Consider the following 13,134-nt stretch of genomic DNA (forward strand, 5'->3'; position numbering starts at 1 on the left):
CCACAAACAGCTGAGACGTGGTTTGCGATACATGTGGCAAAAAAGTGAGGTATTGTGGCCATACTTGTGTAACCGGTTTCTGCTTCATCCCGCTGCAACAGTTCGGCCCAAACAGACTCCTCGACTCTGCGTTGTGTCGTGTTTTTAAAAAGACAAGGAGTCTCTTATCGATCGTTGCCACTTTATTTCCTGAATGGAAACAACGGTGTTGTATCAGTGCAAATGGCTCGCCACACACCACTCCGCACAGCACACTCTCGTATGGCTACGGCAGACTGGCAGCGATTACTGCAGCAATATTACAATTTTTAATATACAATAAAATAACAGCAACAACAAGTGATGTACCTGAATGGAAACAACGGTGTTGTATCAGTGCAAATGGCTCGCCACACACCACTCCGCACAGCACACTACGGCAGAACATCCCATTAGCATTCCGCTTTAGCATACAGTTTCACACATTAATAAACAAATGAAAAGTACATAAAACTGATGTTAGACATGTGTCCACTAAGCACTTATTACACTCAGTGCTCATCAGCTAATCAAACATGTTTTATGTGTCTGTACTACTTAGCTATATCGTGTGCGGAACAATACAACTCACCTCTCGTATGGCTACGGCAGACTGGCAGCGATTACTGCAGCCAGCCTCACCTAACCAGCCACACCACGAGGGGGGGGCGCTGTTTCCCCATTACACTGATATTTGTGGCAAGTGGAATAATACCACATAAACACTGTTACACTTGCCAACCTTGAGACATCAGAATTAGGGAGACATTCAAAAGGGCTGTTGGGGGGGGGGGTGATGAATACATTTTACAGTGTCTATTTATCGGATAAAATACGTTAAATGTCACCGTTATTATTGGCCGGCCCGTAAATAGCGGGGGTGTCCAAATTCAGAGGCTGCTTCCACCTGAGGACCCGGCTTTCGCGGTCTAAAGAAAGCCGGGTAGTACGTCACGAGCTCCCTTGGTGGAGTGAAACTCTGCCGTCTGCTCCTTGCTATCTAAAATATAACCGGGCGCTGGCGTAAACTCTCGACCGTCTCACACTTTGTTTAATTAGTTTTCTGTTTGACGTTTATTCAGCTGTGTGAAAACCCCGGAGGAACCATCCTGAGGGATTAATAAAGTTAAATTTAATTTAATCTAATCGAATAACTTTAATCTCAGCCAAACCGATTTACTCACGAACAAATAAAACACTGAAAAAGCCAAACAACACTTTTAAGTTATCAAAGTGACTTATACATGTTTAACCTGAGTAGTGAAAGACTGCGGGGGTTTGAAGACGATGTGTCGATCGGCTCAGATATTTGAAGTTTACACAGCTACATTCTCACCTGAAAATATGTTAAAGGTTTTTTGCGACCCAGAAAGAGTAATAAGAGCAATATTAAAACTAAGTAGCTGCAGCCATTGTTGGAAACTGGAATAGGCTGGGCCGCGCTATGAATTCTGCGATATGGTTTTTCAATTTTGTTGTCCGGGTGGAAAATCGGGAGAAATTCGGGAGAATGGTGGCTCCGGGAGATTTTCGGGAGGGCACTGAAATTCGGTATTCTCCCGGAAAAATCGAGAGGGTTGGCATGTATGGTTGTGGCAACATCACTAACCTTGTCAAACACCTCAGAGTAAATCATATCACAGAATATGACGAGCGTATATTGAGGCGAACTGAAGAGGAGGAGAGGGACAGGTGCTGCTAGGGCGAGACAGACGTCTCTCACGGAGTCCTTCAGTGCTGCAGGCAGGCAACGTGTTCAAATAGCACAACTTCAGTTTTTTTTATTTCTATATGATGAACTCTGCATTATTAAGTGATAAGAACAAGTAATCTGATGTCCTGTAATCATTATGATGCTATAATTTGAGATACAATAAATAAAAGTTTTTGTACAAAGTATCGGTATCGGATCAGTATCGTCGATACCACCCTGAATATTACTTGGTATCGGATCGGAAAGGAAATCAGTGGTATCGCACATCACTATTGAGTACAACAAGTACAGTGTTGTGCTCATGAATATACATTGACTAGTGTGTAATTTACATCCTCAGGCAAACTGATGTGTTCTCTCAAACCTGGAAGGAATTTTTATTTGTGGCTGCACCTTCAGACTCATATACAGTACGTTTTATTGTCTAAGAAGGGTTCCCCTTCAAAGAAGCAACGATATGAAGAAAAGAAACAATCTGACTTATGTTGGGATAAAATGAGTGTAAATATTTGTACAGTAGCCTTTTTCAAATAAAAGGACTTTTAGAGAGAGAAGGATTTTAAGGGGATGACGGGACGATGAAGCGACCGGGCAAAGTACAAGGCAGAGAGGTAATTCAACCAAACAGTCTGATCTCTATGTCACAGTCACACTGCTGTGTGTCCCTAATAAAGAGACCAGTGAGTGCTACTCCTAGTTTTAATATAAGGGGGTAATAGTAGAAAAGTTGCTTTCTTACTGAACTGGATGTCATCTTGGCACATGAAGTTTTAACATAATTATGTCTGGGAAAAACATGTAATCTGCTGGCATCTAGTGGTGACATACTGTAATTACAAGACTCTGCTCATTGAGCTCCTTTTGTGTCTGTATGGATCTTAGCTGGACCCGTGTTTGAGTCATCACCAGCTGCTATAGCAGCTCTGATGTGGTCTTCACATCAGAGTAAATTTTCAGTAACACCTAAAGTGATGAGCTTTGTTGGAGGAAGGGGAACAGGAGACTTAGGGTCACTTAAAGGCAGATCCTTCACCAGAGTAACAGGTTATCTGTCGTGCACCCTCTAAGCAGCAGCTGGCAGCAGTGACATACTAATTACTGTGGTAGTCTTTAGCCCACATGCTACAGGTTCAAGTAAAACATGATGCTTCTAATACACCCCCCCCCCCCCAATGATGAATTAAAAAAAAATGGATGAGATAAGAAATGAATGACAGGTTGTTGATCAACTTTTAATATATATGTATTTTTTAAACAAATATTTAACTCCGTTTTCAGTTAAATTCACAACAAAGCACAAAGAAACAAGAAATTACACATTAGTGAAGGGTACAAAGTTTGATCTCAAATAATGAAATGACTTCTAGGTAAAAAGGTCTGGCTGCTGAGTCCTCCCACCATGACTGGTACATTCCAGCTCTGTGCCACACCTCTGTTATATGCTGAAGTAAAAAACAAAACACTTCAATAAAACACACACCTGTGCATACACAACTTGCTCCTCTGGCATGCTTCCTCTATCCTCTGTCCTACATATCAATTTCACAACTTATGATTTTTTGGTCATAGGAAGGAGGACGAGGAGACAAGAAGGCACAAATTAGTAAAACAACTTATAGTTAACAAGTCCTCCCAGGTTCAACTTTTTATTGCTTGTGATTTTTTTTCTGTGTGTGTGTAGTCAATTTCTAATGAGCTTCTATTCTTTTTAATAACCTCCCTCCTCCCAGTAATGTTTGTTACACCAACAGACCTATAAATGTTTGTCCTCTAGCCATAAAGATTTGGATTTTGAATATTATTGCGTCTGTTGTTCTGCTTTTTTGTCCACAGTCATTGCAGCTAGAATGCATTAAAGCTCTACGGCCTAGTCAAGGAAGAGTTTGCAAATAAACGCAATAATAAACCGTGATTCACCATGGCAACAAAACAAGAACAGAATTTTAATCCACTACAGAAAAAAAATCAATTTTCTTAATGGATAGAATTAATATCATCATTAGTTTTATATTTAACTTAAAAAAAAGAAAAACATTTCAATCTCTGAATTTGAAACACTGTCCCTTTCAAAAATAGAAAAGTAAAGGCAGACATGGTAGCAATAATGTCTTAACTTCTTTTTTAGGATTAAGAGCCAGCCTCAAATAGATTTATATTATAACTTATACCAAACATCATAGGGATGTGAGTGATTACACCATTGTTGCCACTGTCACAATAATTTTGAATAGAAATAATTGAGTTACTTTTATGAATCACTGAAAGCAGAAATTTTGTTGGTACAGGTTGATTCACTGTATGCAACAGCTTTCAGCTACCTTAACAGCTACATCCATCACTTGTACTACTCCATCTATTGCCTCTGCAACTACTCCAGCAGCTCCTTCTACTACTTCTATTTCCACTCCTTCAATTGATGCTTCAGCCATGCCCTCTACTGTTACTGAAAGAGCTTCCTCAGACAATGCTACTTCCTCAGCCGCCTCCTCTGCTGCTGACAGCACCGCTCCATCGGTTTCTTCTTCGACTGCTGTTGTTACTGCTTGTCCTCCTGCTTCTTCTTCTGCCGTCACTGCCACTTCTGGTTTTTCTCCCATTACTGATATGGTTATGGCTTGTGTCATTTCCACTTTTACTTGCTCACTTTCTTCTTCTTCTTCTTCTTCTTCTTCTGCTGGCACATCTGTTTCTATAGTTGGTAAAACTTCTGCAGTCCCAGTTTCTTCTTCAAATAGTTCCTCTGTTCCATCTTCTACTTCTTCTTCTACGACTTCTTCTTCCAGTGTAGCCGCTTCATCTGTTATTGATGCGCTCACTTCCTTTTCATTTGTCTTCCTAAAAATTGTAAATAGTTTTGAGAAAAAATTAGCTGCCGTTCTTCCTCCAGCTGCTCTTTTTTCCACTGCTGTTTCTTTTGTTGGAGTTCCTTTATTAGGTGTGGATACTGACTGTGTTTGTGCTTTTCCTCCTGCCTTTCCCACAGTACTTGTTTTTTCCTTCGACACGGTCCCTTTTCTTTTTTTCCTTACTGCTTGTTTAATTGCACCGACTCCTTTTATAGCTAGAGGTACAAGTGCAACACACTCCAATCCACCAAGCAAAGCTGCAATTAGCAGGCCCTTACCTGCGATGTGTGCAAATTTAGCCACACGCTGTTTATAGACGACAATTTTAGCTCTCTCCATGGCTTCTTCTGAAGACCCTGATTCTTGTCTAATGCGCTCTGCCTCTTTGTGTATATCTGTATCTATTGCTTGCAGTATCTCATTAGTGTAATATCCACCTTTGTTTTCCATCACTATATCATCAATGGTTTTGAGAAGCTGTTCCACTTGGAACTTGTTGCTCCTGTATTCATTCTTTGCCTCATTATTCCAGTATTTATTATCTATAACGTGGCATCGGCGTCCACACTTCTGAACGAGATCAGCCAGGCATTTGCTCTGACTGACGAACTCTTCAATTTTCATTTCCTCCAGCAGTTGGTCACCGTGAGTGAAAAGAATTACAGCATACCGTAAAACCTCCTTGGAGAAATGCTGGAACATGTTTTCGATGACAGACTTTTCATGATCTGTGAATTTCTCCACTTTAAGCACAATGAGAAAAGCATGAGGACCAGGAGCGCACTCAACAATACATTGCAGTATGTTGGGCTTCATGTCCTCTTCTGATCTGCCTGTGTCGAAGAAGCCGGGCGTGTCAACCAAAGTTATGGATCTTCCGTTAATGAGTTTGGACTTTGCTTTACAAAAGCTCGTCTCTGAGTCAGGGGAATGGCCCATTTTGAATGCGGTTTCTCCAAATAAAGTGTTTGCAACGCTGCTTTTTCCAGCTCCCGTTTTCCCGAGGAGGACAATCCTCCGTGTTGGTGGCACTACAAAAAAAAAAGGTTTCAGAGTAACTTTTTTTTTTTTTTTTTTTTTACATTTTGTTTCTTGCTTCATCTCTAATGTTGCAACTGGCATCAACAAATGCTTTTTCAACTCTATTCCTCAGAGGCAAAAATGCTTTGGATAAGCATGACAGTCTCAGTCAGTACTCATATTACACTCTGCTCACTTGCTGTCTAAATACGTTATCTATGTCTCTGTCAAGTTTTTAGATAAAATTTGAAGTTCATAGAAATTAGAACTAGAAATTTAGGACATTAGATCTTACAAATTACCTGCTCAAATTGCCACCTGGATTATCATCTAAAAGGACAAATGCTATCTACACATAAAATATAAACTATATTTACTACAAGTGTATGTCTGCCACCTTCAAGGGTATGGAAAGTATTTAATCACACATCATTTAGACATAATAAAAATGGCAGTTTAAAAATACAGCAAATAAAGTGAGCAAAGGAAATCAAGTGGTCTATTACATGTGTGTGCACAGCAAAACAGCAACAACAAAAACAAATAAATATATTTTAAAAGACAAAAAAATGCCAGATTGAAGCATGGAGATTGAAATATCTTGGGATTATATTGCCACAGCCACTTCTCAATGCATATAGTTTCAGCTTTCTTTACTATCAAGAGATAGTGAGTCATCGTTATGGATAGTTATTAAATAACCTGAGCCTAGGACACGGCATAATGTTAAAATACTAGACAACTGGAAGTAACAATAAAAGGAATGCATCCTTAACATAGAATACATTAACACGGTTGATAGAATTGTTTTTATTTTCTTGAATTATTAACACAATTTTAGTCACAGTGCTGCAAATAAAATTTGTATTGCAGTATCTTACAAAAAGTAGTTCTGTAAAAGAAATTTGAAATTTTGTTCATTTTGATTCATGGATATGTGTGACGAATAAAGTAGCTGCAAAAGTACATGGATAATATAATCAGAGATAATAGAAAAAACTTAACTTACCATCCATGTTGCCTAAAAAGAGAGAGAAATGCAAGAGGTGGATAGACCCTCAAGTCTAAGTGCTTAATGTCCCTTAGTTATCTGTTGTAATGTCCTATGATAAGTAATGTCCCATATGTATGCTATTGGTTGCCTCTACTTTTGCTTCCATACTTATACTGGTCGACTTCTTTATTGGCTGACAGTGGCTAAACTGCAATAACCTGTGAATGTGAGACAAGAGGCAATGTTTAACAAGATTGGCCTGTAAGGGTGTTATGGTCCCACTATTAAAATTTTACTGAAACACCAGGGTACATCCCAGCCACTGCTATCCAGATCCAATGGCCACTGGATATTTACACTACCAGTCAAGAGTTTGGACACATCTTTTCATTTAATGGTTATTCTTTATTATCACAATTATTTAAATTGTAGAATTTGGCTCAGTGTGCCTACCATTTTGAATAAATCCACAACAGTGTCACTATCAAAGCACCCCCACACCATCACACCTACTCCTTCATGCTTAACGGTGGGAACCATCCATGTAGAGACCATCCTTTCACCTTTTCTGTGTCGCACAAAGACATAGCAGATGGAACCAAAGATCTCAAATTTGGACTCATCAGAGATGAGTCATGTAGAGATGTGTCTACTACTAGAACTCTGTGTGGCATTTATCTGGGCTCTAATCTGAGTTGTTGTTAACTTGAAAAATTAAGAAAAAGCATTAAATGAGAAGGTGTGTCCAACCTTTTGGTGGTAGTGTATTCATCTATTTAGAATAATTGCATCTTTAAGCTTTTTTCAAGGGTATTAGTCGCATCTTCTTATACTACACAATCGGGATCTCCTGGTGTTGACAATGGCATTATTATTTTTGTATTCCATATTATATATCCTGTTTCACTGTAACCCGGAGAAAGTATATAATACAGATACTCATACACATGCAAACACTCTAATGGCCAGTTAAGTGGTGATGTGCAAGTATTAGGTTCACAAAAGACAAATTCACTCTGAAGCAAAAGTGAAATACCCAGAAACTGCCCTATAGGTGCAACTTTTATCATATTTAGAGTTCAAAGTTACTTGCACTACTCATACCTCTAAAGTTCACTGAAGCATTCAAAACCATAAATCATGATAATAAAGATACACTGATTGAAAGAATTCCCATAATCCCTATCATAAATGACACCGCATTCCTGAATAAGACTGAAAACAAAACTAAAGGTTTGTCTTACAGCCCTTTACACAGAAAGAAAAAAAAACTGTAATAATGAGATGTGTGGACATTGTTGGTTGTTCTAACAATAAAGTTCTGGAGTACAGAACAGATAAGGTAAAACAACATTGCAAACAGAGGCTGAAAGACTACTCCTGATGCACGAGGCTCATGTGGAAAGGTACGGACAGAGTACTACAATTGTCCTTGGACCCACTAGTAGGCCTCTGTGTGTCAGAATCGACACTCTGGACCATATCATGATTTACACTGACATTTCTTTTTATTCCTACATGATTTTCCCAATCATTGGGGTTGAAGAAGAAGGCTATGTCTGATCACAGTATGACAATCACGAGAATGTATAGTCTTCAATGTAAAATTCTTTTATTCCTTTAAGACTTTATGAACGTTGGACACATAAGCCAAAAGTGAAATGTGATGATAATATGACAAAGGTCAATGTGAGGTGGGGCCTGGTCTCTTATCTACTTAAGTAAACTACGATATCACGTTGGATCTATTACAAATGACATCTTGTGTAACAGGATCATACAGAGGCCAAAGGAATGATATACCTCTAATGTTGGACACCATATCTGGTAGATATGATAGATACTTTGAAGAACAAAAGAATCTATAATTCTCTGATATTGTTGAATTGAAATTTCAGGCTGTATGTATTAGTTATTTGTGTGATAGAGAGATGATAGTGAAATAGTACAGCATAGGAGTGGACTTATGTAGTACACATAAGGAACAGAGGTCACTGACTTAGACACAAGATCTGCCCCTGTAGTATAAATATAAACAGTCAGTCTGTCCATACATACATACTCTGCATCTTATCTAGGTTTGGGTGGTGGGGGCAGCAGTCCAAGCTTCTCCCCAGCCACCTCCTCTAGCTCTTCCATGAAACAGAGCCAGCTGAAAGATATATTCTTATCAGTACGCTGTGGGTCCAGGACGAAACAACCCACCTAGCGGGTGTCTCCTTCTTAGATGCTTGCACCACGTTAACTGTTTTATTTTCAGCATGGAGAAATAACATCTCTGCTTCTCACCATATTTCAGAGACAAAGCCCACACACCCTGCTTATTTCTGGTGCGTCTATCTACTTGTACTCAGAAAAAAAAGAGAAGATTAAGTGACATGGTTACATTGTTAAAACAACTCCTCCCAGAACTATATTTACTCTTTAAATAAAAGTGACTTGACTTGATTTATCTGACTTACTTTGTCAAAGACTTGTCTTTTTGTCTGTGGCTTATGTGCTGACATGCTGAATGTGGTTGTGTTTACATAATGGGCACACAGGTTTGGGATAGAAGAAAGGATTAAAGGGGTGGTGTCTGCGTCTTTTAATAGATGATACTGTGACTGTGATTTGAAAGAAATGAAAGAAAGAAGGAAATTTGTGTTTACAGGCTTTATAATGAAAAACCGGTATTAATTGTGTCCTTACCATATGCATGTCTTTCTAGTATACTGGGGTTTCTCATAATAATAATGGAAAGTTGGACCGTCTGTCTTTCATAAACAAACAGAGTGGAGACATCTTAAAAGCTTGTAAAAGGAGTTATTTAAAAAACATACCAATCTTTAGGAGAGACAATGTAATAAATTTTGAAGGCTAAAGCATAGCAAATACTATAAATACCAAATCACGGTATATTATAACCAGCTCCCAGGTTGATATAATATTGTTCACCCTAAGAAACGACAAAGATTCATCAATAGTTTTTTTTTTTATTGCTGGAAGAAAAGAAATAAATTCAGATATATACATTTCCATTTAATATGTACCTGTTTCATTGAATTGTAGTATGACATAATCAAGTTTAAATCAAAGCATTTACACAAGTTCACTCCTGAAGGTCTTAAAATGTGTGTATATTTATAAGTTGCTTAAAATATTTTTTCAAATTCATAGTAATTTATTATTCTGCTTACAGCTGACAGAAATGATTAAGAAGTGAATACCAACAAATATAATGTTTTACAAATATATTGTTTTACATCTGTGTTTATTGATGTACTTTGATAGATTGTAAAAAAAAAATGCATCAGCATCTATAACCAATTGTATAAAGAAAATTATTCTTGAAAAGTACCTGTACTTGCTAATATTTAACTAGAACAAAGTAGTGTAAGTGTTTAGCAAATGCTACTTTTCCTTGACTAAATACCTAAATAGTTCCTCTACTGCCACTATCTCTACTTATAACGTAATTACACAAGTCATAAGAAAACAACACTCCTTTCTCTGCTCTCTTTGCTGTCCACTCTCTGTCGTTGTCATGATCCTAACCATTATTTAACAGTGTGTTCCAGGACAGCTTTAGCAGCTTTCTGAAAGGCTTCCGATGCACTTTCTGATTGTTCAGCTGCAGCATATCCTAACCGACCTCCCTCTAACCCTTTCTGTATAGCAGCCAGTGATACTGTTGCATCTGTGTGCTCCTGCAGATTCAAAAAAGTTGATGTGACCATCTTTGCCACACCAAGAAAGGCTCCAACCAATACGCCTGTTGCCGTACCTGCAAATATAATCAGCAGCTTGTTCATCACACCCTTTTTAGCTTCAATTGCAATCTGTTCAACCGACATGTTTGCTGATGACTTTTTAATAAGCTCTTCCTCTTTCTGTAGTTCACTTTCTATCTTTTGTAGCATCTTATTGGTGTAGCAGCTTCCATTGTTTGCCTCACTTATTTTGTCTATTGTCCTGAGTATCTCTGCTACTTGGAACCGATTGCTCCTGTAGTCATCTTCTTTGTTGTTTTTCCAGTATTTATTATCAACAACATGGCATCTGCCTCCACACTTCTCCACCAGATTGCTGAGCTCTTTGTTATGACTGATGAATTCCTCGATTCTCGTTCCCTCTGGGAGCTGGTCGCCATGAGTGAAGATAACAGCAGCGTATTTCATAGCATCTTCAGAGAAGTCTTGACATATTCTTTTGATTACATCTTGCTCCTGCTGTGTAAATTTCTCCACTTTAAGGACGATGAGAAAAGCATGAGGTCCGGGAGCGCACTCTGTCATGCACCTCACTATCTCATCCCTGAGTAATTGCTCAGACATGCCTGTGTCAAAAATACTGCAAGTGTCAATAAAACTGATGTTATTTCCATTTACAGACTTAATTACTAAACGGGGCACACTTATTTCAGAAACGGGTGAATGGCATACGTTGAAGACATTCTCTCCCAGTATGGTGTTGGCCAGGCTGCTTTTCCCAGCCCCAGTTTTTCCGAGTAGAACAATCCTCTTTGAAGTCAGTGCTGGAAGACAAGAAACACTTGTGTAAATGAAGAGATGTAGAAGTCAATTTCAAAATGTCTTGTTGGTTTGCTGCTGAATTTGCTGGTTATGTTTTATTTTATGTTTTTGCTTAAGTAAATGTATTTTCTATGAAATTTCCTGTTAAATGGATATTTAGAGGATGTGTGCTCATGATATTCACCCCTTATACCTGGCTTACTGATCTGAAATAAGTGATGAGATGATGGGAAATGTATTAATTTTGTATGTGTAAATCAAATTACTACTAATAGTAATACTAATGCTTCCACTAATAATAATAATAATAATAATAAAAACCAATAGTAATAGTAATGCATTTTATTTCAGGCACTTTTCAAATCACTTTGCATCATCTAAAATAAGACAATGGGAAATTTGTGTGACAGACAGATAATGATCAGAGTTTGTTAGTTTAAAGAGATGTGTTTTAAGATGGGATTTGAAATTAGAGACCAAGATCAATATTGAATATTACTGGTGAGGAGTTGAGGCAACTGCAACTGTAAAACATACTGAAGCAGGAGGGTGCAATAAGAACAAACTAATGAACATAGGTCATGCGTGTGTAAGTTAAATGTAGTACACAGTGTTACAAAATTGTTACAATAGCAACAGGCTTCAACAACTGAGAACCTCAGATGTATGACATCACATCCAGTAACATTCAAGTACAGACAAGTACATCAGTTCGAGGATTGAACTGGAAATGCCTGACTGACAAAACATTATGTCTGTATTTTGCGATTGATGGTGTTAACAGTTGATTTGCAGAGTGTCTGTGTCACATATGGTCAAAGTGCATGCAGCTGAATTTGTGTAGGTCCATCACTAAACAGTAATGAGTTATTAACAAGCAGTAATAAGTTACGGTGAAAACTGTGTTTGCTGTGTTCCTGAAATGATAACAATTTAATCTGAGTGTAATAACAAGACATTTATTTTTCTAAAGCTTTTTAATGTAAATACACAGATCAGGGTCACAAGTCACCCTTTGTTTTCTGCGTTCTTCAGCCATATTAGCTTCAAACTCCACTTTACGGGCTGTGAAACTGCTGTTACAGAAGCCACACTATGCTGAAAAGACCCCAAGATCAAAAACTGAAGAGATGGAAGAAATTTTGTTGCCTCTTCTATTTTGAGTACTTTAATGTCAGGGGTTCCAGGTCATGTCTGAGTCCATTAAACAAACTTGACGGTTTGGTAAATTTCCTATCACAGCTTTGTCAGATTAGCTACTCCAAATCACCAGTTTGCTGATTCTGAAGATGAATTATACCTGCTGTTTAGGGCTGCCACAATGTCAGATTCAGGCTTAAGTGTGACCAAAAGAATTCACAACAATTTTATTACCATCAGATTATATATAATTAAAATAAAGTGTAGAAACGAGGAGAGAACCTGTAACCATAACTGCACAATTAGTACAATTATAAGCATAATGTGTGTTACCATAAATGCTATAAGTTACTGGGTATTTGTCATGCACCCTTGTGCATCATGGAGGCTGAACAGAGAATGAGAAAGTACACATATGTGGTTTCTATATCACATCACACTGACTGTTCACAGCAGACCAAAAACGATCGTTAGACCACTTCAGAAATATCCTGGTGATCCTGATGGCAAGGCTGCCCCTCTCTAATATTTGGAGCAATGAATTGATTCATTCAGTTTTTTCCAATTAATCAGAAGCTAATAATTGTGTTTGTCAAAACAAAACATTTCCTTTAAACACATATGTGTTCCCTTTAATTGTATTTGATATAAAGTAAGCTTGACTGACCGTCCATGTTGTTAAAAAGAAATCACAGTCGTCACCGGAACCTCACGATGTCCTTGCCGTGTGTTTTTCCACCTGCTCTCTTGCTGCACTTTTTCTTTGCTTTCGTTTGTCACCGGTCGAACTTGTTAACTGACACTGTAACTACACAAAACAATGAGCAACACCTCATGCTGCAGGCTGCAGTACACCCAGAAGATATGTTTTGCTGTAAATCCATGCAA

The 13,134-nt window shown here is 38.1% G+C and overlaps 1 protein-coding gene and 1 pseudogene across 1 annotated transcript; both read right to left on the bottom strand.

Moving 5' to 3' along the window:
- Nucleotides 1-4,023: 4,023 nt before the first annotated feature.
- Nucleotides 4,024-7,136, bottom strand: LOC146636144 (uncharacterized). The gene is made up of 2 exons (XM_085349470.1): nt 7,121-7,136; nt 4,024-5,609 (listed from the first exon to the last, which is right to left on the bottom strand). Exons 1-2 carry the CDS (start codon nt 7,134-7,136, stop codon nt 4,024-4,026), a joined length of 1,602 nt encoding a protein of 533 aa, XP_085205596.1.
- A 2,995-nt stretch (nt 7,137-10,131) lies between these two features.
- On the bottom strand, nt 10,132-12,920 carry LOC146636145 (GTPase IMAP family member 7-like; annotated as a pseudogene).
- Nucleotides 12,921-13,134: the final 214 nt, after the last annotated feature.

This window comes from Diplotaxodon limnothrissa, linkage group LG3 (assembly GCF_057381915.1).
Source record: "Diplotaxodon limnothrissa isolate DT_005_m linkage group LG3, D_limnothrissa_male_GT1.1, whole genome shotgun sequence".
NCBI lineage: Eukaryota > Metazoa > Chordata > Actinopteri > Cichliformes > Cichlidae > Diplotaxodon > Diplotaxodon limnothrissa.